Raw genomic sequence first — 27406 nt, 5'->3', positions numbered from 1 at the left:
AGCGAAACATTTCAGTTAGTTCAGAATTGACGGTTACGAAAGAAGGACGCGACTGAAATATTTGTGGTGTTCGGAACGCAACAGAGTTGAACATTTTGATACGTTAAAAATACACACGTTGAAAATTCAAATTGAACTTGTATTTATTTTGCATTTTGTTTATTATTTTGGGTTTTTCATTGTGAAATGGATTATACAATGCGACGACAAAAATTCGCGATTCATGACAAACAAAAAAGTATTGAATAATTGATGAGATTATTGAGTCAATGAATAATTAAGTGGGAAAGTATGCAAAAATTGAAAATTCTGTTTTGATTTTCCGGCTCGTTTTGTTCGTATTTTTTGTTTTGTTGCGATTTGTTTGTGTCATTCGTTGGAAATATTATTGTTCCTTAGCGATTTATTAAAAATGTATTTTCATCAAAGTATTTATTTGTGGCTGTCCATTATGTCGGTGGTTTGTGCAACCGCAATCAGTGATGGAAATAAATTTAAAGAGAATGTAGTGCTACGTGACGAGGATAATGTTTTATTGGATAAAACAGTCGAAACGGAAAATGATGCACTCTCATTGGAGGATCAAGTGCATCTGTTGAAAAATCAGATGAGTGCACTCATGAATCAGAGACGTGAGGATTATAAAATGCTCGAAAATAGTTTAAAGAAAACGATGAAAAAGAACTCGATGCAGCTAGCTGATTTGGATCTGAAGGCGGAGGTGATTCAATTAAGGTAATTTTATGTTACATATGTATCCTATCGGGGAATATGAAATCTCGTTAACCTCATATCACACACCAAAAAAAGTGAGCATATGAAAAATGTATTTTCGTACGTTACACATACATTCTGTAATTTTATGGAATTATATTCAGTAAAGAATATATTTTGATAAGACGTGAAGTTTCAAGTCATCTTTTCTCCACATAAAAACTTCAACTTTTTTACTTTAAATTTAAAATGGTACCGTGTATATATAGGTACTTATATGAATTTTTATTACCTCTTCTTTGTCGTGATTTTCTTTTTTTTATATTATGAATGTTGTGAATAATTCATGACTTGATACATTAGGGGTATGTCATTCAGAACTGACTCGTTTATTGATCCAAAATGTGGGTGGTAAATGGGAAATATTATGCCGCATAGATTTTCGTATTGCCATAAAACGTCTAAACACAGTTTTGTTGTCAATGGATGTTATATTTATTACATGTCAGTGTGGTTAAATGTAATAGAGGTTATATTATATATGTCTCATAAATAAAATATCCCTATGAAACAATCTTCTTAGATGATCAAAGTTAATGATGAGGATAGAACCGAGAATAATTTCAATGATGTCATAAAGGTTTTTGATGTATTTATGAAATATTAAACGAAGTTTGTGGCTATATATACGAAAATTATCCTGATATCAGTTTTCCTTTGCGATTAAATTCTTGTAAAAAGCTCCGCACATTCGATGCAACGTTTAGTTTTATATGTCTGAAGTGGCACGGAGATACATAAGAAAAACTTTTTTATTTTAAATTAGCCAAGCTTAAAATGGATTTAATTGCTCAGTAATGGAGAATTCATTTAATTTTTTTTTTCATATCCTTGTGATATTTTATTTTTCATTTTAATTATCTGTCTTTATGACGAAAGTTGGGAATCACTGATGTTAAAAGCGTGTATATAATACACTGTAATTTCCGTGTACATTCATTTTATGATTTTTGAGGACATTTTTTTCAGGGTAAAAAAAATCGTGTCTATTAATTCTGAGCTTCTTTTGAATGCACGAATGTAAATTTTATTACTTCCTCTCCCTTGAAACATTGTCGAATGGTTTTATTGGCGAAAATTGCTATTTCACATCGCAATACAAAAACATAGCTAACGCCGACCCGTACGAAACACCTATTCGTATCAAAAGCCTTTAATGTGAAACTCTTCATTTCTCTTACTTCATTTTCTTCTCTGCTGAAAAACTATTCTTCCTTTTAAATCACTTACATTATCCACTCTTTGCCTTGTTATCATATACAATTAAATTGCCGGAGGCAATATAGACAGCCCCGTACGAAGTCAAATTTCATAAATTCCTATTTAAACAGCTATATACCGCTATATTTACCTATATTTCACTGTAAATAAACATTTCACAGAGGAATATGCTATTATATAGCTCTATATGCCTGTATATAGCTCAATATAGCTGTATATAGGTATATATAGATGTCCGTATATGGAATCCCTGAAACCCCACACACATAACAAATTATTTCCATGTTAACAGAAACTTTCTAAGCATCATTTTTCCCACTTTATATCACTTTTAATAAAATCCAATATGGCCGCCGGCAGCCATTTTGTTAGGAAACCGAAAATAGTACCGACGCTTTACATTCGTTAATACCTTTCAAACAAAAAAAAAATTCATGAAATTCGGTCAAAATTTACTCGAGATATTGACAAAATACTCCACGTTCACTGTACTTCCGAGTAGCCAGATAAGAGCTCACTCCAAGAGACCTAGCTCACGCTCCGGAGAACATAATTTCATAAAAAAAATTTTCCCTGATTTTCCCTAATAAAGCTAAAACAGACGAAATATGTTCAAATGTGGCCGACCTACAAGCAAAAACTGCTTGCCGCCCTGTGCCTGTTCCACACCAAGGGGTCTAACTCACGAGTCGGTCATCCGATTTACATAAACTTTTTTTTTGTCGATCGGTATTGTAAATACCTTTTATTTGACGTATCACTTACAAGTTTAACGTTTAAATGTCCGGAGATATCTTCGAAAAACCGTAAAGCACTTATTGGGCCACAGCTCGGGAGGGGTCGATCCAAAATCACTCATCTTCGAACTTAGCCTGTCTTTTGACATTACCAAACGGGAAAAAAAAGAATTTTCAAAATCGGATGCGTTTTACTTAAGTTATCGTGCAGACAGACAGACGGACGGACGGACATTTTTTTTTCGCGGATTTGGCATCTCTAGACAACCACAATAGGTTTCCCCTTACTCAGGGAGTCCAATTCGACGTGTTACAAACGTATGCGTAAACCTATAAGACCCCAGTACTTCGTACGGGTCTAAAAAAAAGTTAAGAGTAAAAATAACGACACCATTTGAATGTATGACTTGGGGAGTAGGTCGGTGAAACATTGGAACAATTTCAATTTGGGAAATCTCAAAAAGGCACTTCGTCTCGTATATTCCGTTCTTTTTTAAAATTGAATAGAGAATTATTGCGAATTTAATGCTCAATTTGATTCATTTCCCATTTCTAAAGAAGTGTAAATTTTTTCTGTTTGCTATACTAAATGGTGCATTATACAGGATTATACGTTTCACTACATAAATGTTGAATAACACGATGCATATCCCATTCCCTCATCAATATAAAGTCGTTAATTGCGTTAAAAAAATGTATGGAATAACATTCTGTCGCTTGGAAATGTAAAAAATTGTATTCGACACATGTGTATAGAATCAAAAAAAAAAAAAAACGCGAAAAAATTCAATGTTGTAATGAAGCGTTATGAATTTTAAAAACTTTTCCTTTTACATTCCTATATTAGAAATTACACAAAGCGGAGAGTTTTTTAGAAAAAAAAGTTAGATCAAGCGAATATAATTGTTCCATGAGTTTTGTAAAAAAAAAATTGTGGCTAAAATGCAATATACGGAAGCAGATGGGACCGGTTGTGGGTGGATATTGTAAATAATTTGTGCAGATAAGTCTCGAATGGACCAAAATAAACATAAACTTGGGGAAAAGTGAATGATTGTTTATTTGGGAGTTGTTGTGGTTGGTTTTTGAATCCTACACATTTCGTTTATGGTTCTTCGTATTTTTGTTCAACTTGACTTGATTAGAAACGAAATGTCAAAATGTCAGAACAACACCTTAATCAGCAGATTTGTAGTGTTTCAGTTATCAAGGGATGATAATTTCTCTAAAAACTAAGAATAAAAAGAAGAAGAAAAAAATCGTAAAGAACAAAGATCCTACGCGTGTTCAAGAAACACATTCTCTAGAGCGTAACAATAGACTTTTAATGTTCTATGCAGAGAAATCGGAATTTTTCTTCAACTTTAAAACTCATACAAATTTGTTTGCTTCTATTTTATGGGGATGTAACTCTAAATGATCCATTACACAAATATACAGCGGTGTACAAAGTTCCTGTCAACCGCCGAAAAGTTCGACAATTTATTTCATCAGCGATAGGAACACTCAAGATTTTATATAATTCCATATCAATTGTTTCCCATTTGTTATTTCTTAATCATGAGTTAATCTTACATGCATGAGGTCTTATTCCACGATGGAACTTAATCAAAATTAACGGAGACTAATGACTGGTTAATTAAATACTAAGACAAAATTTATCTCACGATTGTGTGTAGTGCTTATATGGCATTAATAAAAGGTTGTTGTTAATATATTACATTTTGTCAAAGTCAGAATGAATAAAATAAGGGTAACCTGAAAAGCTAACTTGTTAAATAGCGCGCAGACACACTCATACACATGAGTTATAATAACTGGTTTATCGAATATATCAATCATTCACATAAATTCTTTGAAAGCTTTCGCCAAATTGAAATTAACGATAAAAAAAATGTCTGTATTGTGAATGGCGTCTGAAGAGACATTGAACAAAAATGCTATTACAAAAATAATTACAAAATAAATTAAAAACAAAAACAGAAATGCTGTAACACTGTCTGAAAAGCATTCATCAATTACTCAAACAAGTGGGAATGAAAATGAGTCGAGTTTTTTTCCCTGTTGATAATTTATTTTCTCTCTCTCTGAATGTAAGTATGTATATCATTCCAATGAATGACACAACATAAGGATTACTGTCCGTATCTAAATCCTCGTTTATATATTATTGGGTAAAAACTTTTATTTCATGTCCAACAAATCATGTTAAGCATGTTAAGCCATTTATATAATGCTTCGGGATTTTGGATTTGACACACAAAAATCGTTATTAGATTTATTTTGTTGACCATTGCATTTTCCGATTTATTTGAAGTTGAGAAAACATTATTCCACTTTAGGTGTTTTTATGTTTTCACACAGCGTGCAGATAATAGACTGCTCTGTATTCTATTCGTAAATAAACTATTATGCTATCCGCAACCGTTTTCCAATGAATTGGATCGTTATAACATACATAGTGGATTTGCTTGCACATTATGCATAATTATTACTCAGAAGTTATCACTGTAATGAAAGTTTATGTTTTTGATACAATTTTGCTTAATTAGTCGGGCAGCCGCAGAACATTCAGCTGTGAAAAGGTTTTATGTAAATTTCAAAATATTTTTAATTAATAATGGAATCAAAATATAGCTAGAAATGGAATATTTGAATAATTACCACATACCACATGTAATTCATTTCAAAATATTATTACATTTTAGCATAGTTCATAATCACAGCGTCCATACTGTATCAAGATTAATTCCAGGTGAGGTCATATTTGACTGTTGAATACATTTTACCAATGTGTTTTATTGGCACAATTACTTTGTCCAATATTTTATGTCATAATTAACCTTTCACAGACGGCAGCCTTCTGACAAGTCGGCTAAGCTCTGGCCACAAAAACACCCTCGAAATAAATTTCTGACTGTTTTGCTTTACATAACTAGCCGAGGCCAATAAGCACATGAAAACGAGACTTGGAACATGGAAAGTACGGTTTTCGATGCATGTAGCATGAAATTTTGCTTAACCAAATAACCCTACCTTCAGCTTTAGCATTGTTTCTTGTTCTGATCTTCGAGTTAGTATAATTGGCAATTAGTACAGAATAGCAATAAAGTAGACATTGTGTATTTTTCACCAAGAAAAACTTCATTCCATAGTACTTTAGTCAACCACTACATTTTTGAACAGTGGTCGTTCCAGTATGAAATGATCGGAATCCAATTTCGAATTGAATTGAAATGAGATACTTTTGTAATATAATGAGGTTGTTCACGTTAATCCGAGCTACTGAATTTTTGAACTTCACTAATTAAAAAGTTTCTGCTTTTGTTTCGAATAAATTTCCATTTGAAAAATGATATAGTCGGGTACGTAATCCATAAGAGGATTTGAAAAAAGTCACATTCTGCATATGTGTTTCATTTAATGAGGTTACATGTACGGATATTAGCTAAAATTAAAAGCATAAGCGTCGTTGTTGAATTGTGGCGTTGTCCCAGGTCATTCTACTAAATAACTATCTCTTATTTTTATACATTCGAAATCAGAGTTCATCGTTTCACTTTATTTTAGTCCACACTTTGCTATTACAGACAGCATTAACCGAGCTCACCTTATTGTTTTGTCATTCAATCCACGGGCTAAACCATTTTTACGTCCCACTTCGATTTCTCATTTATCTAGACACATAAGGGTGAGTGTATCGCAAGTATGAACTGGTACGAACTGCTAATGTGTGTTTAAGCGAAAAATAATCGACGCATTATATACGCGTGGGCTAAGAGAAAAAAAACTTTTCATTTTTTTTATTTTGTAAAGTTTCCAGTTGTAATGCAGAACAATGTAAATTAAAAATTCTCGTATTATGTCATCATTAAATTTTAAATAAATTCAAAACTTTCGCATTAATTAAAATCGGATCTCATATGTTACTTTCCAGTATCTTTATGTATTCCCTTTCGCATAAGTCATTACACATTCTCATCATCAAGCATCTGTATACAATGTTAACTAACATTGTGTAATGCCAGATTATGCCAAAAAAGCTAGCTTTTTATAACTCCCATTTGCCCTTTAAATTGCTAGGTCCTACAAACAGGTATCATCCACAACCCCACTTGGTATACACGTACCATATGTATATGTAGTTAGGTACATAAAGTACTTATGGGATTAAATTTTGTTTCAACATCAAAGTAGTTAAATTCTAAAGCAAATATGTTCGTGTTTTAACTTGTACTTTATGGTGATATCTCGACTACGAATCACCAAACAAAAATGTCACAAAACGTATCTCGCAACATCTATGTTCTATATATTTACGTACGATGTACAGATACATACCTGTCCGAAAAGCTAATCCAAACAATTTAATAAATCGATTTTTTGTTGTTGGAAAACTTTGTTCACACATATACGTATTAACCAAACGTTCACACCAAAATACGGATGCTTATGTCAATGACAGTGCAGAGCCTTTTGAATTATTTCAATACATTTTGACGGTCAGAATAAAAGTTTTAAGTTGACGCTTATAATTAATTTGAACCGTAGCCGAAGCTAAGTATCATTCAACTTCGGAACTTTGACAGGTACGTAATTGGGTAAAAATGGAAAAATTAAACAATCCATCAAGTAAGAAAATGAGAAAATGATTTTGACATTGAAAGTTTTGCCCGTCAGAGGTGACACATATCAATTTAAGATATGGTCGGACAATTACAAATACGTTTTATTCAACTTTGACTTTAAAAGGTCTTTCTAATTTAACTAACGCCATATAAACAGTCCTAGCCAGTTTGCCTCTGTTTAAAGGCGTACCCATTCATCAGACACCCTAACATTAATCATTGAAAATTATTCATATCCACAAGAATTCGTAAATGGAAATGATTTCTTGTCCAACTTTTTTTTTAACTCGAAATTTCTGAGTCTTTTTTTGTTAGCCGAAAATATAATTTTAGATTTGTACAGACGTTGATTTTGATGAAAGTCAAACATTGAGATTTAGTTCCGACCGGAAAATGAAATCGCAGAGCAGCTTCGAAAATATGAATTTTCACAAACAAATTATTTTTCTGTGATGACTCCGGACCGGAGGTTTGCCTCGATATCATTTGATGATGCAAATATTTGGATTAAAAAAAAGACACGTTCCATACAAATTATAATGTTACTACATCGATATGTATCACTTTTATGTTATAGTTAGTATTATTAGCTTGTTTTTGGTTCAACAAAATCGTCCAATTTGTGGCTTTATGTGCGGCTAAGTTATTATCGATAGTTCGGTAGATTGCACGTACCGTACAGTCAATATTGCTCCATGGAACCGATAACAAAAAAAAATCGAGGATTAAAAATAAAACGCTGATTAATGGGTAAATAAATCCGTTGTTTCGATCGAATAACACTTCCTCTCAAAATTGCAATTTGTTTGAATGAAAATGTGCAAACAATTACTACATAAACAAAAACTGTACGAATGTAGAAGTTTATGTCGTTAATTAATGTAATTAGTTTTATCATCATTGTTACATATATGTAACATATACTGAAAGTGGGTTCACATTGCGGTGACATGATATTTTGAATTCCAGATTTATAGACTGAGAATACCGAATTGAAAGTTCAAAGAATGGAGGCGGAAGGGATAATTCATTAAGCAATCACAAAGTGTAAACTTGAGACATAATCGTTGTTTTAAGTGGACTGAGGCGGCAAAATGGAAATTTTACTTGTCCTGGTCCACTTAAAGTACAACATTTAATGTGCAAAATAGTGTGAAGTTGCCTTGTCGGTTGCATTAAAACTATTACAACAAATGTTAGTATATTTTGCTTAACATTTGCTTTATTTATTTATTTACTTTACTGTGATGACAAATGCAAAAGGACAGAAAGGAGAGAAAGGCGAATGCATGTTTTATGTCGAGTTGACAAACTAAAACCTTCCTCTCGCTTAATTATGTATATATACAACAATTGTTGCTGGCGTAGCATATGAATTGTGTTTTTTATTTCTTTCTTTCACTTTACAATGGAATAACTGGGGCAATTTATTAAGCTTATTGCCATAAGAGGTTTAAAAATGTTTCATTTAAAATTTTTGAAGAACATAAACTGCCATAGGTACTGTTTATGTTAGCAATGATATTATTTTATGTAACATCGCGACATTCAAGTGGTTATGTAGCGCATATGGATCACTTGTAATTAAATTGTGCTCTCAGACCGTATTTAATAGCTGGTTAATGAAATACATAGAAAAGGATGAAATTCAAGGTTTTTCGAGAAATTTATCCAATTGATTGATAAGTCAATAAAATAAAGATGTTCAACATTTCATGTCAAAGATATAACTGTTCCTGCCTCTCTGTGTGCGTCCGTATTCCCGGAAAATTCATTATTTCCATTCGGAGAATTTTTTTATCGGAAAAACGGAGCAACATTGATGTTTGATCGTTTAATCGATTCGATGAAGCGAACAATTTACATTTTCGAAGTCATGTCATCCCAATATTTCTTTTCGCTTCTATCATACGGCATTATGTTGAAAATTTGTCATATGCTGAAATTGACATTCCCTCCCATAAATTTTTCGCGTTAGCTTTCCTTATATCGCTGAAAGTGTTACAGAATTATTATTAAATTATTAACACCCGTCTTAATGGTGACATTTTCTGGGTTTTCGAGAACAAAAACGAAAGTTCTTATATTATAGGAATTGAGTTTTGACTTGATTTGATGTCAAAACAACATTCTACAGTTAATACTGCGAAAATCGTTGTGCAAATTTAGCTCTTTTCCAACAGACGCTTGTAACATTTTATCAAATAACTCAATCGAGATTGTGTGGATGTTTAACTTTAACTTAGAACTCGAGAAAGTTTTGTGAAATTTGGAATTAAATTTAAACTGATGATATCATTTTACGTACAATTTCAATTCTTTGCTTCCACGTTGTTTGTGTGAGTCAAGAGTATTTACGAGTGGTACTTCATCATTCAACGCCTTTTTGTGTCTTCATCTCGTCTCTTCTCCGTAGACAGGAAACAGTTCGCGATCCCTGCAATACTCAACTACTTATGTACATAATTGAAATTGTATATATGTGCAAGTTAAACAATGGAAAATTTATTGAATCGACATTATAAGGCTTTTTGTTTGTACAACATAAAACAGTGTTCCTTTATGAAAGGATACTATCCTAATAAAATGGTTTAAATAAGCAAACTTTGCATTAAGTAAATGATTTATTAATAAAGAAATTGTCTGGAAAAAGTTGGATCTTGGATGAATTTAAATTGAACATCTTGTGCCGGTACTACAGGATGCTAGATAGCTATTAAATTGTTATACTCTTCAAATAAATGCTCCAGCGAAACGTGCAGAAGTGATTGAGAGATTTACGTTCTACTGTACTACTATGTATATACCTATGGAAAATGAATTTCCTTGTGATTTATTCGGTACTTGATGATGGAGTACGTTTACAAACTCTTCAATACAGTTTAAATCGCATTATTGGAAAGGTAAAAGGATTTCTTCTAGTCAGTTCGGTAGTTCGAATTTTTGATTACATCAGATTATTTTACCTTTTTAATCCACGAAAAGCTAATAATATTCGAGACGGAAAATGATTTTATTTTCTTTGTAACTTTGTGAATCGACAAACTATTCAATTGTTACCGATTTTCCCTATTTATTTTCACTTAAAAATATTCGGGCGTTCGGATCGGAAAATTTTAGCTGTTTCTCTGTAGGTCTTTTGGTTGTTCATCAAAAAATGAACAGTAAAATATCCGTGAAAAATTTATAAACTATCGATTTATTATTTTGTTGCAAACCAACCCCCGGGATATGATTCGGAACAATGCAAATACAATTTCTGAGTGAAATTTTAATTTAACTAAAAGTTGGAATTATATTCGAACATTTGTTTCCTCATTTCAATGAGCATATTTTATGCAAATTAGTTGAATTTCATTTGCAAGTGAGCTCAAATTGAATATCTCAATAAATATGAAGCATCTCTGAAATTGTATACAAATGCTAAACCGTCGACAGCTATTTAAATTACATGTAATAGCATACGAATTCGGAAAATGTGTGTGAATAGCTGAACCGCATGCCGGGGTAGCTGTTTACCTCGAATCCATTTTGGGACTTTAAGCAAATATTTCAACCTTTTATTATCTTCCTATTGGATATCAAATAATTGTTTTTCCTGTTGATATACTTCATCTTTGTATATATTTATTTATCCGTAGCATCGTTCAATATTACCTTTGTGCATAATAAATATTGATGTTCGCTCGAATTATATCCTATTTAGTATGTACAAACAACACATCGGTACCCTTTCCGAGTATAATTTAATCCGAATGATAATGTATTCAATCCTCGTTTCAGACAAGAAATCAAATCCATCCGAAAGGCATCAAGTAGCAACAAAGAACGCCTTACCGTCGAGTGGTTATCTGAATCAATAACAGAATTACGTACCGAATTATCGGAGCTCCAAGAAGCTTCCAGTAATGCTTCCCGAAACTCTAATCGACCTAGCATCGTACAAGAGGATTTGGTCGAATTACGAAATGATTTCACTAAATTGAAACTGGAAATCGAGGCGATAAAGCTTCGACAAGAATCGACCGAACGGCTTGTTAAGGAATTGCAATCCGAAGCGGTGCAGCGAGACGAAGATTTAAGAAAGTCAAGCAAATTTACATCCAAGGTGAGTTGTTCATTAAAAAAAATAATAATTTTTATTTCGTTTTATTACTTGAAATGGAAAGAGGAGAAATAAATTTGAATTTTTAGATTAATTAACGTATACAGTAACTTCAACACCGACAGGTGTTTCACGTAAACATTCGAGAAACTTTTTTCTTCTTCTTTTTATTTAAAAATAAAATAAAAATAAATCTGCCGACCACCGTGTTGTTATACACAAATTCTGCGTCAGCCCAGCTATAGAGCTCTTTCGATTGGCATAACTTAACAGATTTTCAAAAGAGAGAAAAAAAAACCAAAACCCCGAAAACCCATCATATAGCCATTATGTATACGAAATGGTGAATGGTTCTTTCGTTCCTTCGTTATTATTATTATTATTGGATCACATTTTAAAATAAAATTTTACCTGATGGCTTTAATATAATAAATCGTTTGACCGATTTTATATTGCACCTGCTTCTGATGATGTTGTTATGGGTACAATAGCCTTTTCACGTATATGTGGGTATTGTGGAGCAATCGTTTTTGTTGTAATGTCTTGTAACATAACACATTCTTGTTCGAAAAATTTAAAATCATTTTCAGTTTTCTATTTTTGCAATGGGACATTCTTTTTGTACGACAGCTTTATATTGAATCTTTGTGATACACATAAATGGGGTGGGCTGAAGTGACCAAATTTACTGTTGTTTTTTTTACTATAAAAGGAAATTTTAGGATATGTGTCTTAATATCACAAATATGTCGATTGTCGGTAGTTAAGGACATGAAGAAATTCCGAGTGCACATGGAACCATGACTCGAAACAATGAGTGGTTATAAGCTGAATTTAAATTTAACATCGTAATACGCAGGCGTGTTAGCGCAGCTTCTTTTTATTTTAAAATATATAAGTTAAATCTATGTGAAGATTCATCACAGAACATTTGCTCGAAATTTGATTAGACTTTTTACTCACTTCCAACATCTATCGCCTGTTAATTGAAATCCAATTTAATTCATTTTTCGAGTTCACGACTTTTAGTAGCCCATTTGTAAATCGTTTGTAGTCAAACCTTACTACCTTGCAACCTCACAACCTAACACAACTATTATTACTCCATTTATACCCAGCCATTAGGAAATTGAATCAAAATTCAACCTCAGTATACATCCAGCATTTATCCATGCACGGAAACAGCGCATATCATAAAATATTTTCAAAACCATTTACAGCTTAGATTTAATTGTACTCCCAGGTGGGGTTATAGAGCACAAGATACCAGATGAACCAACCGACTCTCTATAACCATTTGTATGAATATGTAGAATACAATTCACCATCGCTGTTTTGTGCAGATTGAGTATACGATTCCTTTTACGTTTTATGTTAGCTGAATGGGTGTTGTGTATATATGTGTAGAACACAGAAACACCACAGAAAATAAAGGTGCTAGATAATATCGTTAAATTTATACACTTCGAAAGGTGAAAATTTTCATTCGTCCATTCTAGCCGAAATACACATAATATACTTTTTGTTAATTGATGAGCCCCATAGATACATTCATTGAATGTTGTAATGTAATGACAATAACAATGGTGCTTAATGTGTTTAATGTACTTTTGATTAACCGAAAATTATACTAGTGAAATCTGAAAATGATATGCGCACACTCTGCACCAGCATATAATTTTACTTTAATTACTAGCAATTATTACTGACCGTTGAAGCCGTAACACGTTGATTTTCCTCGGTGTCATACGAACAGATTTATTGTTGACAAAGTTGTGAAGTACTTTCGGTGTTACATAAGATGTTTCGTATATTGCGGTCATGGTATGGTATGAGGTATGTGCATAAATTTGCGAGCCATTTGTTTGTCCAATATTCGTTTGACCAAATCATCATAAATTATTGGTTTACACAATGCACAGATGACTGTGGTTTTGTTATTGGTTCGGACATTAATATATTAAGTTGATGACTCAGGTATTTTTTTGTGTGGAATGACAGCAGATGACGATGAATGAAATTTGGTGAAATTATGGTGCAACTTAGAATGATTAATGGGGCTACGCGTACGCAGTCCATATGTTCAAGTCGAAGTAATATAAGGATTGAATAACGAAAAGGCATAACAAATGTTAGATTCGGTTATTTCAGTAAAAGAGAAGGTCTTTTTCGAAAAGTAGCGTATGGTGAAAACTGTATATGTCTAATGGTAACTTATGCTAGGGGAAGACAATCGATAGAATGAACCATGATCATTTGCTTATTTAAACAAACAAATTGTCGGATTAAACTATTCTCCTTGAATAATTTGAGGTCTGAAAGTATGGAATAAGAAGATAGCCATTGCCTTTCAACTACCACCACTACTTCTTTTGTTTGAAATACCTCACGCTTGACGCAAATTCTTTTCCTTTTTTTATTTGAACTCGCAAATGGCTATATAATCGAACGTTGCTTATTTTTGTTGAAGCTGTTGATAACAGAAGAACATGCGCTTTTAAAAGTCTGTTTTTTCCTCTAAAATTTGCAATCACATCTATCGAGGGGTAACCGACTGGCCAAAATGGTGGCAAATCAATTTCTAATTCCTTTCAATTCCGTTTAATTACTTCAATTACCGGACCAACTCGTCTAATTGCCGGATTCGCTCTATTTCCTTTCAATTCCTTTCAATTCCGTTCAATTCCGTTCAATTCCCTTTCAATTCCCTTTCAATTCCCTTTCAATTCCCTTTCAATTTCTAAAGTTACTTCCTGTCAATTCCTTTTAATTGCTCTTAATTCCTTTTATTTCTTTAATTAACGGATTAACACCACTACTTGCCGGATTCGCCCTTCAATTCCTATAATTCCAATCAATTCCTTCAATTCCACGAATTTTCGAAATAATTGCTCGATATTTTCAAATAGATATAAATTTAAAGTCAAAGTTAAACCCTTAAGCATTTCGGAAAAAGAATCGTCAGACTATATCAAGATAAAATTTGGAACAACTATGTTGTCCTACATTTGAGACTCATTTTGTTAGAATCTTTACTTTTTACTCATACTTTTTAGAAGAGATTTTTCAATTTCAATTTAGATTAAACCGTCCAATTGACTGCAGTTTTGTTTAAAATGATTTCACATCGGACGTCATTGTTTATTTTAGATAAATAGTATTTTTCGTACCAAGTCAGGAAATGACGACAAACTTTTGTGCATCCGACAACTGAAATATGACATATTTTGCCATGATTTTTCATTAAGAAATGTCAGTTTTTCCCGAACTATATATCGTGCAGGAATAGTTATTTTCGTATATGTTGTGTACGGTATATTTTAGGCAATTTCGCGGATTGTAGCGCGAACGAAATGAGGGCGACAAGCGAAAGTGCCTAAAATAAATCGTCCACAACAGATGCGTATACAACTTTTCATGCTGAGGGCCTAAGTTACGAGAAAAATTCCGTAATTTATGCCCAAGCCATGAAAAAAACTTCACGACTATACGACTGATTAATATGGTGAATGTGAAATGTGTATGTTTTCAAGTAAATTGCTGTGTTATGTCTGTTTCAGTTGTCCGATGCACAAAACGTTGTTTGTACCTCGACAGGAAATGGATTTGTTCAGCACACGTCAGCAAAAGCCAAAGCACTCAATTTTTTGTTTCGTTCAAGTGATCGACATCGTAAGATTTTAGGCTTTTGAAAAGTTGATGGAATAGATGATATTGTCGGTGATGCATTTTTTTTGTAAATTTGGTTTGAAACTGGAGCATTTCGCATCGGCAATGCCCCAGCCTAACATTCCCCCGACGAATATTCACTTGTTTGTTGCGGATCAAACTCTTCCGTATCTGACTCACAAGAATCCTCTGAAGAAGAATCCTTCAGTGTGCATATTTTGAACATAAAAGGACGTTGGACCTGTTCTAAAATGGAACTGATCAACACTGTACACTGTTATTTATTGTGCGGGAGCCTTTAAAATTAAAACAAAAAGGAAATAATCACACTTATCAGCAGTTACTCTCATTTACTTTCAATTCCTTACAATTCCACATATTTCCAGTCAATTCCTATCAATTCCGATCAATTCCGGTCAATTCCATCAATTCCAATTATTTACCGGATACTCCGGCAATTCCTTTGAGGGTGTGTAGTCAATTACCCGAGTCGGTTACCCCTCGACATCTATCCAATCATCGCATCGTTGGATTAATCCATTTTTTCTTTTACAAACTTTCTGCTCGAAAGAATCTTATTTTTCATTAATAAAGTTAAAGCAATTTCATTTCATCAGCTAAGCTTAGCTTATTGTTTCACTGTTTTATACAAGACTGCTCTAAATTTTTATAATTTCCACACCTAAAATTGTAAAACTCAATTTCTTTTCGGCATAAAAAATTCATTCAAATAATGGAAAGAGCAGACACACAAAATCCCTTTTTACTTCGTTATTTTAACTCGAAAAAGTGGTAAACTTAGATTTATTCTTGATAAATAGATTTTCATCAGTAAAATGAAAGAAGTTTATCGAATTGGAAAAGAGAGTAATAAAGCTGGAATGAAGGACTGTATTTAACATAAATGCAAATTTATGCACACATCACATACAAGTACATTATACGATTTGTATTTGTCAGATCGATTGAACTTTGCATTGAATGAGCTTAAGTTATTTCTTTTTAAAATTTTGAGCTTTTAAATTCCACTCCGCCTCATCAATATTTTACAGCACTGGTATAGTATTCCATCACATAAACTTAACTCAAGATAAGTTTTTTTTTACTTTTCGTGGGCTATATTTGTGTCTATCGTTTTATTCGTTCCACATGCATTCCATCACACAAATGTAGCATCTCTGATTTCATTTCTTCCATGCCACACTTACGGGTGAGTGTAACGATTCTCTTTACATTTCTCATGCTAAAAGCATTGAAGACGATGTAGAACGAATAAAATTTATTTGAGTTAAGCTTACCGAATTTTCATCATAGCTTACTTTCCATTGACCATTAAACATGTGAGTAAAGATTTGTCTGAAATTGCTGTAAATAACATATTCACGACCATATGAATCTTTGGCCACAGTTTGAGTGAGATAGAGTAGACTGATAAGGAAAAAAAATAGACAGGACAAACTTGCGATTCATTCCACACACGACGTTACTATACATACACACACGAATGTTTCGTAATGTTATCCTCATTTAGATTGAGTAGCGAAAATTGGATTGAAATAGTTTTTCAAAATTGACTTAAAACTTTTAAAAATATTTAATGCAAAATCATGGAAATTCACTAAATGTGATAAGCCCAAGCTTCCTATAAGTTTACTAATGATTCATAAGTCAATCATAATCTGTCTAATCAATTTTGAATTGAATTGAACCGCTTTATTTGTTGTCAACTCATTAAATTTTACCATCTGCCAAATATATTTCCATTTGACGACTGATTTTAATAAAAATATATGAAATTACATTTCACTTCAATAAATCGGTTTGTGGTTTAATGGTGTATCAATAAAAAAACAATTTTTAAATCCTTTTCAACTTGTTTCGATGTTCATTTAAAAGAGTAAATGGATGGAATTTTAACTGCAAAAATATCCATTTCATTTAAAAGATAATGTATACACACATAACGCTGAATGCTCTTTAAGCATGTACCGCTTTGATTACTCTTGGTTCTTCCAACTGAAAATGCTAAATATTTACTGGCAAGGTACACATTTTCTGGGATTATTGGCAAGTATTTATTAAATTGTGTTTTGTTTTGGTCACGTTTTTACTTATTTTGCCAGCTGCACTCATTCAATATTTGAAATGTCGATCAATTTGCTTTCTTTTACCATTTATGTCTGTTAGAAACTAGAAAATAAAATTCTCATTTTCCTTCTTTCAAATTCAGATTTTTTACACATTTGCAACTCTTTCGAATATGTTTCTTTTAAACCGTAGTCAGAACATTATTTCGCATTCATTATGTATACACAAATCCACTATGATGTAAATGAAAAAGTAAATCATCAAGCCAGCAAAATGGAATCTCTTCACAATTATATGAATTTAATGAATAAAATGGCTGCTTTTGAAAGTTTATGCGTAATTTTTGAATAAATAATTTTTGTAACATAAAAGGGACTGGCTCGTGATACCTCGCAATTCATAAATCGAGATTCAACGACCTTTTTAACCCTACACACGATATGCATATTTTCATGTTTGTCATCGCTCCGTGTGAGTGGGTGGAAAAATTTCTACCCATAGAGTAAAGGGGTCATCCATAAACAGCGTCCACATCTTTATATCGTATAAAATTCCACCCGCACCCTCTCAATCAATATTTCGTGTACATGGTTCGCTTTTTCAATACTCTAATGTTCAAAACACTGCTAAAACAGTAAAATAATTTACGGTCAACACTCATCATGCACTTCGCAACCATTTTTGCGCGAGCTGTGTACTCATCTCTAAAAAGGTTAAAACAAATTGTTTATTATTCTTGAAATTTATTACACGATATGAATTAATTTCTGTAAAATCAACTTCACCCCAGGCAGCAACAATATATTTTCAACATCCAAATTGATTCAGTTTAAGTACATAGACGTAAAACGCAAAACAAAGTTTTAGATTGGTTTAAAGTTTGACAAAACTGTTTTAACCTTTCACAAACGGCTCTTTATTTATCAGCGCCCTTTACGAAAATATAAATAAGCGACGAGTTTACTCTACTTTTTTCTTCTTAGTAGTTTTAAAAGATCAAGGCCACCACAAAATTATTTTATTGTCGCATGAGTGGTACTCTAAATAGAGTACAGAAACTGGACAGTGCATCAAACCAATTTTAGCACTATAAAAAAATTTGCAAAAAAATTTCTTACAAAATAGTACTCTATTTGACAGCTGTCACTTGAAGCACTTTTGCTTGATGGGCTTTGGTCTGATTGATATTTTCAGTAAATTTTTCAATTCAACGCCATGATTAGTTCAATTGATTGACGTAACACGGGGCAGAAATGAAGTCACGTTTTCATGTGCATATTGACCTCGGCAGCGTTTCGGATCAACAAACTTTACACGAAAATTCGATCTTTCAACATTTTATCTATAGCTGTGTGAAATGTCTATTCCCTTTTTACGTTACATTCAACATCATAAAAATGTTTGACGGAGGGACGTGTTTTGAAGAATTCCGTTTATAAAAATTGCCAAAATGGAATTAGAATAAATTGTTTGTACACAAACTGTTCATTACTCTGAATTTGTATGCATACTGTTCTTGCTATAGCTTTGCGTAAATTTAAAGCTTTATTTTTCGATTTTTTTTTTCAGCAAATATGAATTCTCTTTCGCTTGATAAAATTTCTAAATATTAAAATATTGAAAAAAAAAATTCAACCATAAAAAAATTATTGAACATCGTACACCACATTCAAACTTGTGAAGCGCACAGAATCCCTATTTACGTATATAATATGCCGAATATTTCAATACAGATCTCACAGAAAAATTTTCCTGTTCATTGAATATCTGGTTTGTTCAGGTATTTATGTGTGAGCCCTCAACTCTGGATGTGTGTGTGTGTGTGTGTTGAGTATACAAAAATAAATAAATGGAAAAATGATTTTACTTTATGTTCTCACTACGCACAGTTTTCTTTTACATACAAAATATGGGTGATGTTACTGAAACATTACTCCTATAGTAGAGAATATCAAAATATTTCTATGGAAGCGTTTTAGTATGCCCTTGCTTCGTAATCATTTTAGAAAAAAAAATGTAAAAAAAAACTCCGTTTACCGTAAAAGAATAGAGAAAATGCTTTTGGGGGTTAAATTGTTTTGTTATACACACCCATTTATGGCGTATAAAGCCTCAGCTTTCATCACAACATAATACGTGTCGTTCGTGTGCTTTTCAAAGCTTTTCACAATTCTTCGACATAATAGCAAGGGATGGAATGGCGAAAATAAAATAAATTTTATTGTTACATTGATTGTTTTCGGGCCACTTAAATAGACTGATTTAATAGGTTTTCGCATTGAACCATTGATATCGTTGTGAAAAGATCGAAAATATTTTCAAATGTTATACCACCAGCTATGTGATCCATGGAACAATTAAGGTTTCTGCAGGTAGTGAAATGTGGACTTCACGTCAGGACTTCCTTCATACAGAAAATTGCTTAAAATTTGTTCAAAATGGCTATATAACTGCCTGTAGATACGAATTTACAACGTCTCAAGATGAATTTATATAAATGATGAGTGCAAACCGGTATAGGACATAGACTTGGGCATGGACTTTTAAATCGGAAAATTATTTGTGATGTTTATCAACATGGAAAACCCTTCCACTTTTTCATGAATCTAACTTTTACACGCATTTATATACCCTTCATCCATGGTCAAAAAAGATATTCTTTGTAATCGTGTATCCTTATCCGGGTCACCTTAAGGGCCAATAAAGAATTTATATGCTGGGGGATAATATATTCATGGATAAACATTATAGTTCGGGTTGGATTATAAAAGATGTTAAAGGTTTTGGTGAACATCGGAAAAAAAGAAAACTCGTCTGCCTGTTAAGACAATGTAACAAACCAATTCTCAATGTTCTGGGCTTTAGATGGTGTAATGAAAAGGAAGGATAATTAGGTTCAAAGTATAAATATTTGTGGTTGCTTTTGCTTAGAATAATATATAAACCATCGCATCGGTACATACAACTTTATTAAGATAATATTCAACGTAGTCAAATGAATTTATCTTCAGAAATGAAGACTGAAAATTGAGATTCCCTCGTTTGTTATGTTAATGAAAAGTGCTGCTCTACAGCCACAAGAGCGTGGTATTTATTTTGTTACTGTTCGTCACTGTAATAGCAAAATATGCGCTGACTGTCCTATATGTTCCATTAATTTTGGAATAACTTTTGTGTGAGTAATGTTAACTACTTCTCACTAGCAAAATCTGCGGTGGTTGTGCTTACTAATGGAAATAAAATATTTTCTGCAAATATTTCAGACAAAATTGCATGATTTAAATTTGAACAGAGCTCACGCGACAAAGAAAAGACTCATCACATGTGAATGTGATACACCTCCTCGAAATCTTCTTTCAGATGGAATGTATTTTACAGTTTCCCCAAGTCACCGACCAGTTAACTACATGACAAATCTTATAAAACAAATCCAGAACTTTTGAAAACTAAAGTTGAAATTGTCGCATCTCTTACAAACGCCAAATTTTGCTAATTACCAAACGAAATTTAGAAACTTCGGAATCCAAACGTACTACAGCAGTAAACGTGTAATTAAATACAAAGTCGTTTCTATACTTACACTCGTTCGGCTTCTGCATTACTAATCAATGAGGATGGTATTTATACGACGATAGGGAAAAGTTTCCTCTACGGGGACAAAGTTCTCTGATTGAAGTGAGATTATCGGAAATAGTTTGGTTAAGCTCCGAATTCAAAGCAACTCAGCAGTTAATTTTGCAAACAAAATTTGGCATAAATAAATTCTTGTATATGCTCAAATACGATGTGTATAATAATGATGATAATGCTGAATGCCTATGCCTCTCATAAGAGTCGTGTGAGTAATCATAATCATAATCATAATAATAAACTCACTGGAGTTTTAGCACTCGTCTTTCGGAGTGTTAATTAAATGTTATCCATTTAACAATTTACTCTAAACTAAAGTTATTTTTGTTTTGAATATGATGTTATGAAGTGTATAGCATCTCGAGTGCAGAGAACTTGTACAACTGGATGATATAATACATTGTTGTCTTGAGTTTGTGTATTAAATTACGGCCAATTCCCCGGATATACTTTTTTTGCGGAAAATGTTTAAGTTCGGAAATGTGCTTACCATTCATTCATAAGTTCGTACAACTTTTTATTACAATTTCATTCTTTCTAATTTGTTTTGTGCTCAACTTTCCTTACAAGCACACGTAGCATCATATCTAACTTAAAAACAGCACAATCATCATCGAACGCCAAATCTTAAATAATTTTCTCTTTTTTTTTCCTTCCAGGACGGTGATTTATCAGAAATTCGCCCGGAGGCAGACCATCGAATGCGACATAAGCGTTTCCTGCGACAGCAATTGCACGATATTGATGCAACGGAGAAATACTTGAAACGACAGCTCAACGAATTGCAACACCATCACATTGGAGAACGATTAAGAAATTTGGAAACGGAACATCATCGGCTGGCGAACGCCAATTTTAATTTAAGCAGACAAGTAACGAGTCTTGAAAAGTTGCATGGATCAATGCTTGAACTGTTGGAGGACATTGAAAGCATACAAAATAAGCTAGACAAAACCATTCCCGACATCAAACGGGAAATATCAAAAGTTGAATTTAATGCCGCCCAATTATCGTCCGAACAAAGTTTATTACGTGAGGAGGGCCATAATGCTGTTAAGAGTATACAGGCAATGGCAGTTAGTATTAGTACACTGCAAGATGAACGGGAAGAGGCAAAACAATTTTACAAAATTGTTGAACAATTGCAGCAAGACGTTCAAAAAATGAAATCAGCATCGAGTGCACATCAAGATTATTTCCACGGACGTATTGAGAAGGTATGTAAAAGAGCACTATATGATAGAAGTAAACGGAGATGAAACTTTTCTCATTCAACCATTCGATTAAAGTATACAAAAGAAATGCAAAGTCGTAAAGTTCATTGTTTTGGAAGAGATTCCAGGAAGTATTCGATAAAGTATCGAGCATTTGTTTCGAATTTTCTTTGTATTTTTTTCACATAAAAGAAATGCGAATTAATTTTGCCTTTCGGAAGCGGCACAATGGGGGATACCTTTTGCTTATATTAATATTCTATAAAGTGAATTAGGTAAATTCATTGCTTACGACTGGATGACTGCACTGCATGCAATATTGTAATTTGATTTTGTGAGCAGTCTCTATCCTTTTTAAACAACAATTTTGTTTAATTTTAAGGAAGAGCAGAAGACAAAACGGGTTTTCAGTTCACTATAAATATTTATCCGAGTGGAAAATGGTTGTAGAAACAGACGATTCAAAGGTTTCATTCGAAAACCTTTCATTGATGATTTTCACATGCTAACGCACTGCGTTTTTCATGTTACTATAAATGGAAAAGTTTTACTAGGCCAAACATTCTAGTTTCTTCGATAGTGTTCATGTTTTGAAAGACTGGTAAAGAGTCCGTTATCGTGTCGAAAGACTTGAGTGCTACAAACCCATTAAAAAAAACTACGAATTTCATGCAAGAATTTCCTTATTTTGTTCGTTCTCGCTAAATATTGTATAATATTTTGTTGTATTTAGTTGAAAGCTCGTCTAAACAACACCCAACAATATATTGTTGTATTTGCAAGCGTAGCCGGACACATATACATAACTAATTCATGTATACACATGTTCATGTATACTTATTAATTAATGCATCTATTACACGAACTCGAAATTATTCCTTTTTATTAGCCACATGTGAAATTAGGTCAAATTGAACATGACAGCATGTCAGCAAAATTAAAACGAAAGTCCATTTATCAATTATAGAGGAACTTTTGCCGCATACAGGTCATAGTGCATCTCACAGCTAATTTGTTAGTTCGTCGTTATATGTTACACTCTCATGATGGAAATTTTCGAACAAATACGCTGCGCTGCGGCTGCAATTTTTATAATTTTTTGTTCTTTTAATTTTGCGCGAAGGTCTAGCTCAGTGTCTCGTAATTCAACCACACTCCAATTTTTTACAGCCGTTCCACTCATACATACAAATGTGCTTTTAACTATTTATACAATACGTAAAAACACCTTTGTTCGTAAGAGTGAATCCGCTGAAAAGCAGCTGAAGCGAAACTGAAATTTATTTCAAAGTCGCCGACTGTAACTTTGTTCAATTTCTTTTTGGCTTAATTTTCCTTATTAGATCAATTGATAAGAAGGGACAATTTTAAGTTCATCGATTTCTCCGAAACCATTCACATTTCCAAAAAACAATAAAATTAAATAAATTCTATCTCGACTTTCTCAAAATTGATTCAATTAGTGATTCATTGGATATAGTGCATTTTCACGCGACTTACGTTTGAATAACGAACATAATCAGCAAAATCAATTTTATCTTCAACTGTTACACGCAAAGCAAATAATGTGACTGGAAGTTATTCCACGCCCAGCAAAAAAGACGATATCCAATACGGCCACTCTATTCAATATGCTCAATATAAATTCGAATTACCGTTTTATTCAAAATCTTTATCGAGTTTGCAGTCGCAAAAAGATAGAAACAGTTCATTCAATGCATTGATTTTTTAAAATAAAAAATAATAATTTGTTCTCCAAGTTTTTCGCGAAGTTTTTCCGTTGAAATGGAGCGTTTCATTTTACTCAGATATGTTATTCATCAGTGTATACATTTCAATATGAATCGATGATAAAAGTCTTTTATGAGTTCATTCCTTTCACGTCTAAATTATTGGATCGATTCATCAAATCTATACTCCTACACCTACCCACAGCTGCATAATATTCAAACAATTCATAATCAGCATTGAAACAACCACTCAAACTTTTTTTTATTTTTAATTATAGATTGAAGCCGATTCAAAACACAATTCAACATCCCAATCACGAACGGTTGAAGAATTACAAATGGCAACAAACCTCATAAAGCAATTAGAGACTGTGGAACTTCAATATGAATCGATTGTAAATAAATTGCCAAATGACTGTTCAGAAGTGCAATCGAATTCAGATGGTCTATATTTAATTGCACCAGCTGCTCAGCAGCGACCAATTATGACACATTGCAGCGGTCAATGGATGACGATTCAGCGACGATTCGATGGTAGTGTTGATTTTAACCGGTCATGGGATGAGTACGCTCAAGGATTCGGTAGACCGTCTGGGGAATTTTACATTGGTAATGATGTTCTGCATCATTTAACCGGCGACAATTGCAGTTCGTTGAAAATTCTAATGGAAGACATTTACGATAACATTTGGATGGCCGAATATAACGTATTTTCCGTAGCGTCACGCGAAAATGGATATCGATTGACCATTGCCGGTTACAAGGGAAATGCTTCGGATGCATTCGATTATCAAAATAACATGGAATTTTCGGCTATTGATGTTGACCGAGACATATCAAATACACATTGTGCTGGCAATTATGAAGGTGGCTGGTGGTTTTCACATTGCCAGCATGCTAATCTCAACGGACGTTACAATTTGGGTCTGACTTGGTTCGATTCATCTCGGAATGAATGGATTGCGGTCAAAAGTAGTCATATGATGGTTACCAGACGACATGAATGTTCAACTGTGATCCCAACACCGGAAAATGATGTCACCACAAAAACAACAACCGACAAAGTTTGAAGTTGTGTTAGCTTCACAAGCGGCACACATTTGCTTCGTATTGAATGTGAAATGGAAATATAAACATTTTGTTGATGAGCGTCGTATTATACCGTCACAACATACACAGATCTATATACAGAATAATGCAATGTATAGATGCGAACGAAGATGATGATGGTATATATACAAAGTTTGTTTTTGTGAAAGAAGGTATTATATGGTTTGAAGTTGGAGTATCTTTACAAAGTTTTATTCATCCTTTGCTAGAGAGACAATTTCGAAAAACATATATTTACGTTAGGTTATGATTATGAGTTCTTTGAAAATGGGGGGTTAGTTTTAATGAGTTTGCGAAATTATAAGTACATCCATTGTACCACTCCATATATATACATCATATACGTATAATATAACAAACTAACGTTGACGGTTTTCTTGTGCGGTAAGCCGCAGGAAATCATTTCAATTTCTTCGTCTAATCGTGAGGATAATTTGTAATTTCTTTTATATTCGTTCAAACACAACACACACACAAGTATAGCGTTCGAGTTCGTCGGTTCATCAGAAAATGAGATGAGTCTATTAATTCGGCTCGGCTCGCATTTGATGAAATTGTGTCATTGTAAAAGTTGTTGCCATTTCATACTGAAAATTACTGTTCAGTTCTGACTGTAACAATATACGAACTTAATCCTCTCTGTTCATCTGGGTGATTATTAATGGTCTACTAAACATTATCTCGTATTCAAACTTTTCTTAGTTCGGTTCGACTAGGTTTCTTCGTTTTCGTGTCGACTTTGATTCGAATTATTTATTTACTTGAGCAAATGGGCATGTTATGTCTGTCCGGCACACATGGAATAGTTTTCTGTTTCACACCATTGTCGGATTTTGAATTGTAAGAATGCAGCCATGCAGCTTACACACAACTTACTTCTCAACTTTATGGAATTGTTTGGTGAAAGTCACTTAAATTGCCAAAGCTCGATGTCATTTGCTGTACATGAATTTTTTATCATCAGTGTTACTATTAGGGACCGACCACTGATTTCAGCAGTTCAGCGATGCAAGATGGAAATAAAACGTATTTAAATTTATTCAGAACTGTGTAGTTTATGGCCAGGACCATTGCGCCATTACTACTGATATTCCCAATTCAATGAACTGTTTCGCAAAATATGCTTCATTTATATATAGCCTTGTATGTAGTAGCGAATAAGAAACCCCATTATTGAATCTCTTGGAAATGCTAATCATTCGAAAATGAAATTTATGTAAATTGGTTTCTTATTCCTCTCTCATCTAAATATGGAAACACATGATGTTGGTGAAAGTTTTTTCGACATAAATAGAAAGTAAGGCTTTCAGAACATTTTATGGTTCAATTAATGAATTATCCAGAGTTTCATCCCCACCGCAAGCAACAGACACTGACCATAATTCACTAACGAGACCATTATTCCATTGCTGACAAAAAAAAACCAGCAGCAGCTATAAGTGGAACGCCCACAAAAACCAAGTTTGACTCTCTCTGTCAATGTTAGTATATGTGCATACGGAAATCGTCTTAAAAGTAGCGGAAATGTTGAATATATTTGAGGAAACGGACAGGAAATTAGTCGTGAAAAATTCATTAATTTTTAATTTTTCCAAAATTTCGGTTCCGTAGTTCGTTTCGCTAGAATGAATAAAAGCCATTTCCGAGGCCATTTCTTGATAATTTTTTTTTTTTTTTTGCTTTATCCAATTAGTCGTGATGGTCTTTATAATGGAGTGTTACAATTTTTTCGATATTATGCGGTTGGAAAGCCTACAGTATATGTAGCTGATAACAACTGTAAATATAACTTGTGAATTATCTACCACAATCTTCAAATCAAGTAATTATTCGCTAATGAAATGTTTGTTTTAAGTTCAAATTCGAAACGTTATACGAGCCAAATTTTACGGTCGTTGATGAAGAAGTTTAAATGGAAAATATCGATTCGAATAACAATTTCCTATATTATATACCATTTCTTGAAGTGTATTTTAAGTAGAAAATCATCTTCAATAATTAATTGATTTATGGCGCGCGCGTTGGTTCATTATTATTCCAAAATTAATTGATATTTGATTGACTTTATTGAATTTTTAAATTATTTCTCCCTCTTTTATGCTCCTCCTCTACTATACATCTCTCTAACATTTCGTATCATACTTTTTTTTGTTTTGTTGATGCGTGACATGACTATAAGCCCCAACCAAAATGTTAAGTTAAAAGTTACAGTTAATTATTCCATAATTGAATTAAGAGTTTTATTTAAGAAAGTAATTGTAAGCTAAAATAACAGTGCGGGGTGTGTACGTTGTTACCTATTTTATTTGATAGATGAAAAGATGTTTGATGCTATCGATCAATGTGTATAATGTCCCACTGAAACATTTATTGTTCGCCCGAGTTAAATTCCATCTATATAAATACTGAAACCGAAAATCAATCGAAAATCGCTTTGTAGATTTATTTATCGTCTGACGTGCATAAACATGATTGAATAATTGATGGTGGCAGAGTCGCT

General features: G+C 33.0%; 1 protein-coding gene across 1 annotated transcript; it reads left to right on the top strand.

The window, feature by feature from the left end:
* Positions 1-31: 31 nt before the first annotated feature.
* Positions 32-27312, top strand: LOC119073337 (protein scabrous). Its single transcript, XM_037178732.1, has 4 exons — positions 32-735; positions 11144-11468; positions 21512-22069; positions 24075-27312. The coding sequence occupies exons 1-4, from the start codon at positions 413-415 to the stop codon at positions 24864-24866; spliced, it is 1998 nt and encodes a 665-aa protein (XP_037034627.1). The 5' UTR covers positions 32-412; the 3' UTR covers positions 24867-27312.
* The last annotated feature ends 94 nt before the right edge of the window (positions 27313-27406 follow it).

Source organism: Bradysia coprophila, unplaced genomic scaffold (assembly GCF_014529535.1).
Source record: "Bradysia coprophila strain Holo2 unplaced genomic scaffold, BU_Bcop_v1 contig_138, whole genome shotgun sequence".
In the NCBI taxonomy this organism is placed as follows: domain Eukaryota; kingdom Metazoa; phylum Arthropoda; class Insecta; order Diptera; family Sciaridae; genus Bradysia; species Bradysia coprophila.
The sequence above is the reverse complement of the archived record's forward strand: the minus strand, read 5'-3'. Positions and strand labels throughout refer to the sequence as shown.

Excerpts from the sequence above, each read along its gene's own strand:
- LOC119073337 (XM_037178732.1), top strand. The coding sequence starts at position 413 with ATGTATTTTCATCAAAGTATTTATTTGTGGCTGTCCATTATGTCGGTG. Across the intron at positions 736-11,143 it reads GCGGAGGTGATTCAATTAAG|ACAAGAAATCAAATCCATCC; the intron begins GTAATTTTATGT and ends TCCTCGTTTCAG. Across the intron at positions 11,469-21,511 it reads CAAGCAAATTTACATCCAAG|GACGGTGATTTATCAGAAAT; the intron begins GTGAGTTGTTCA and ends TTTTCCTTCCAG.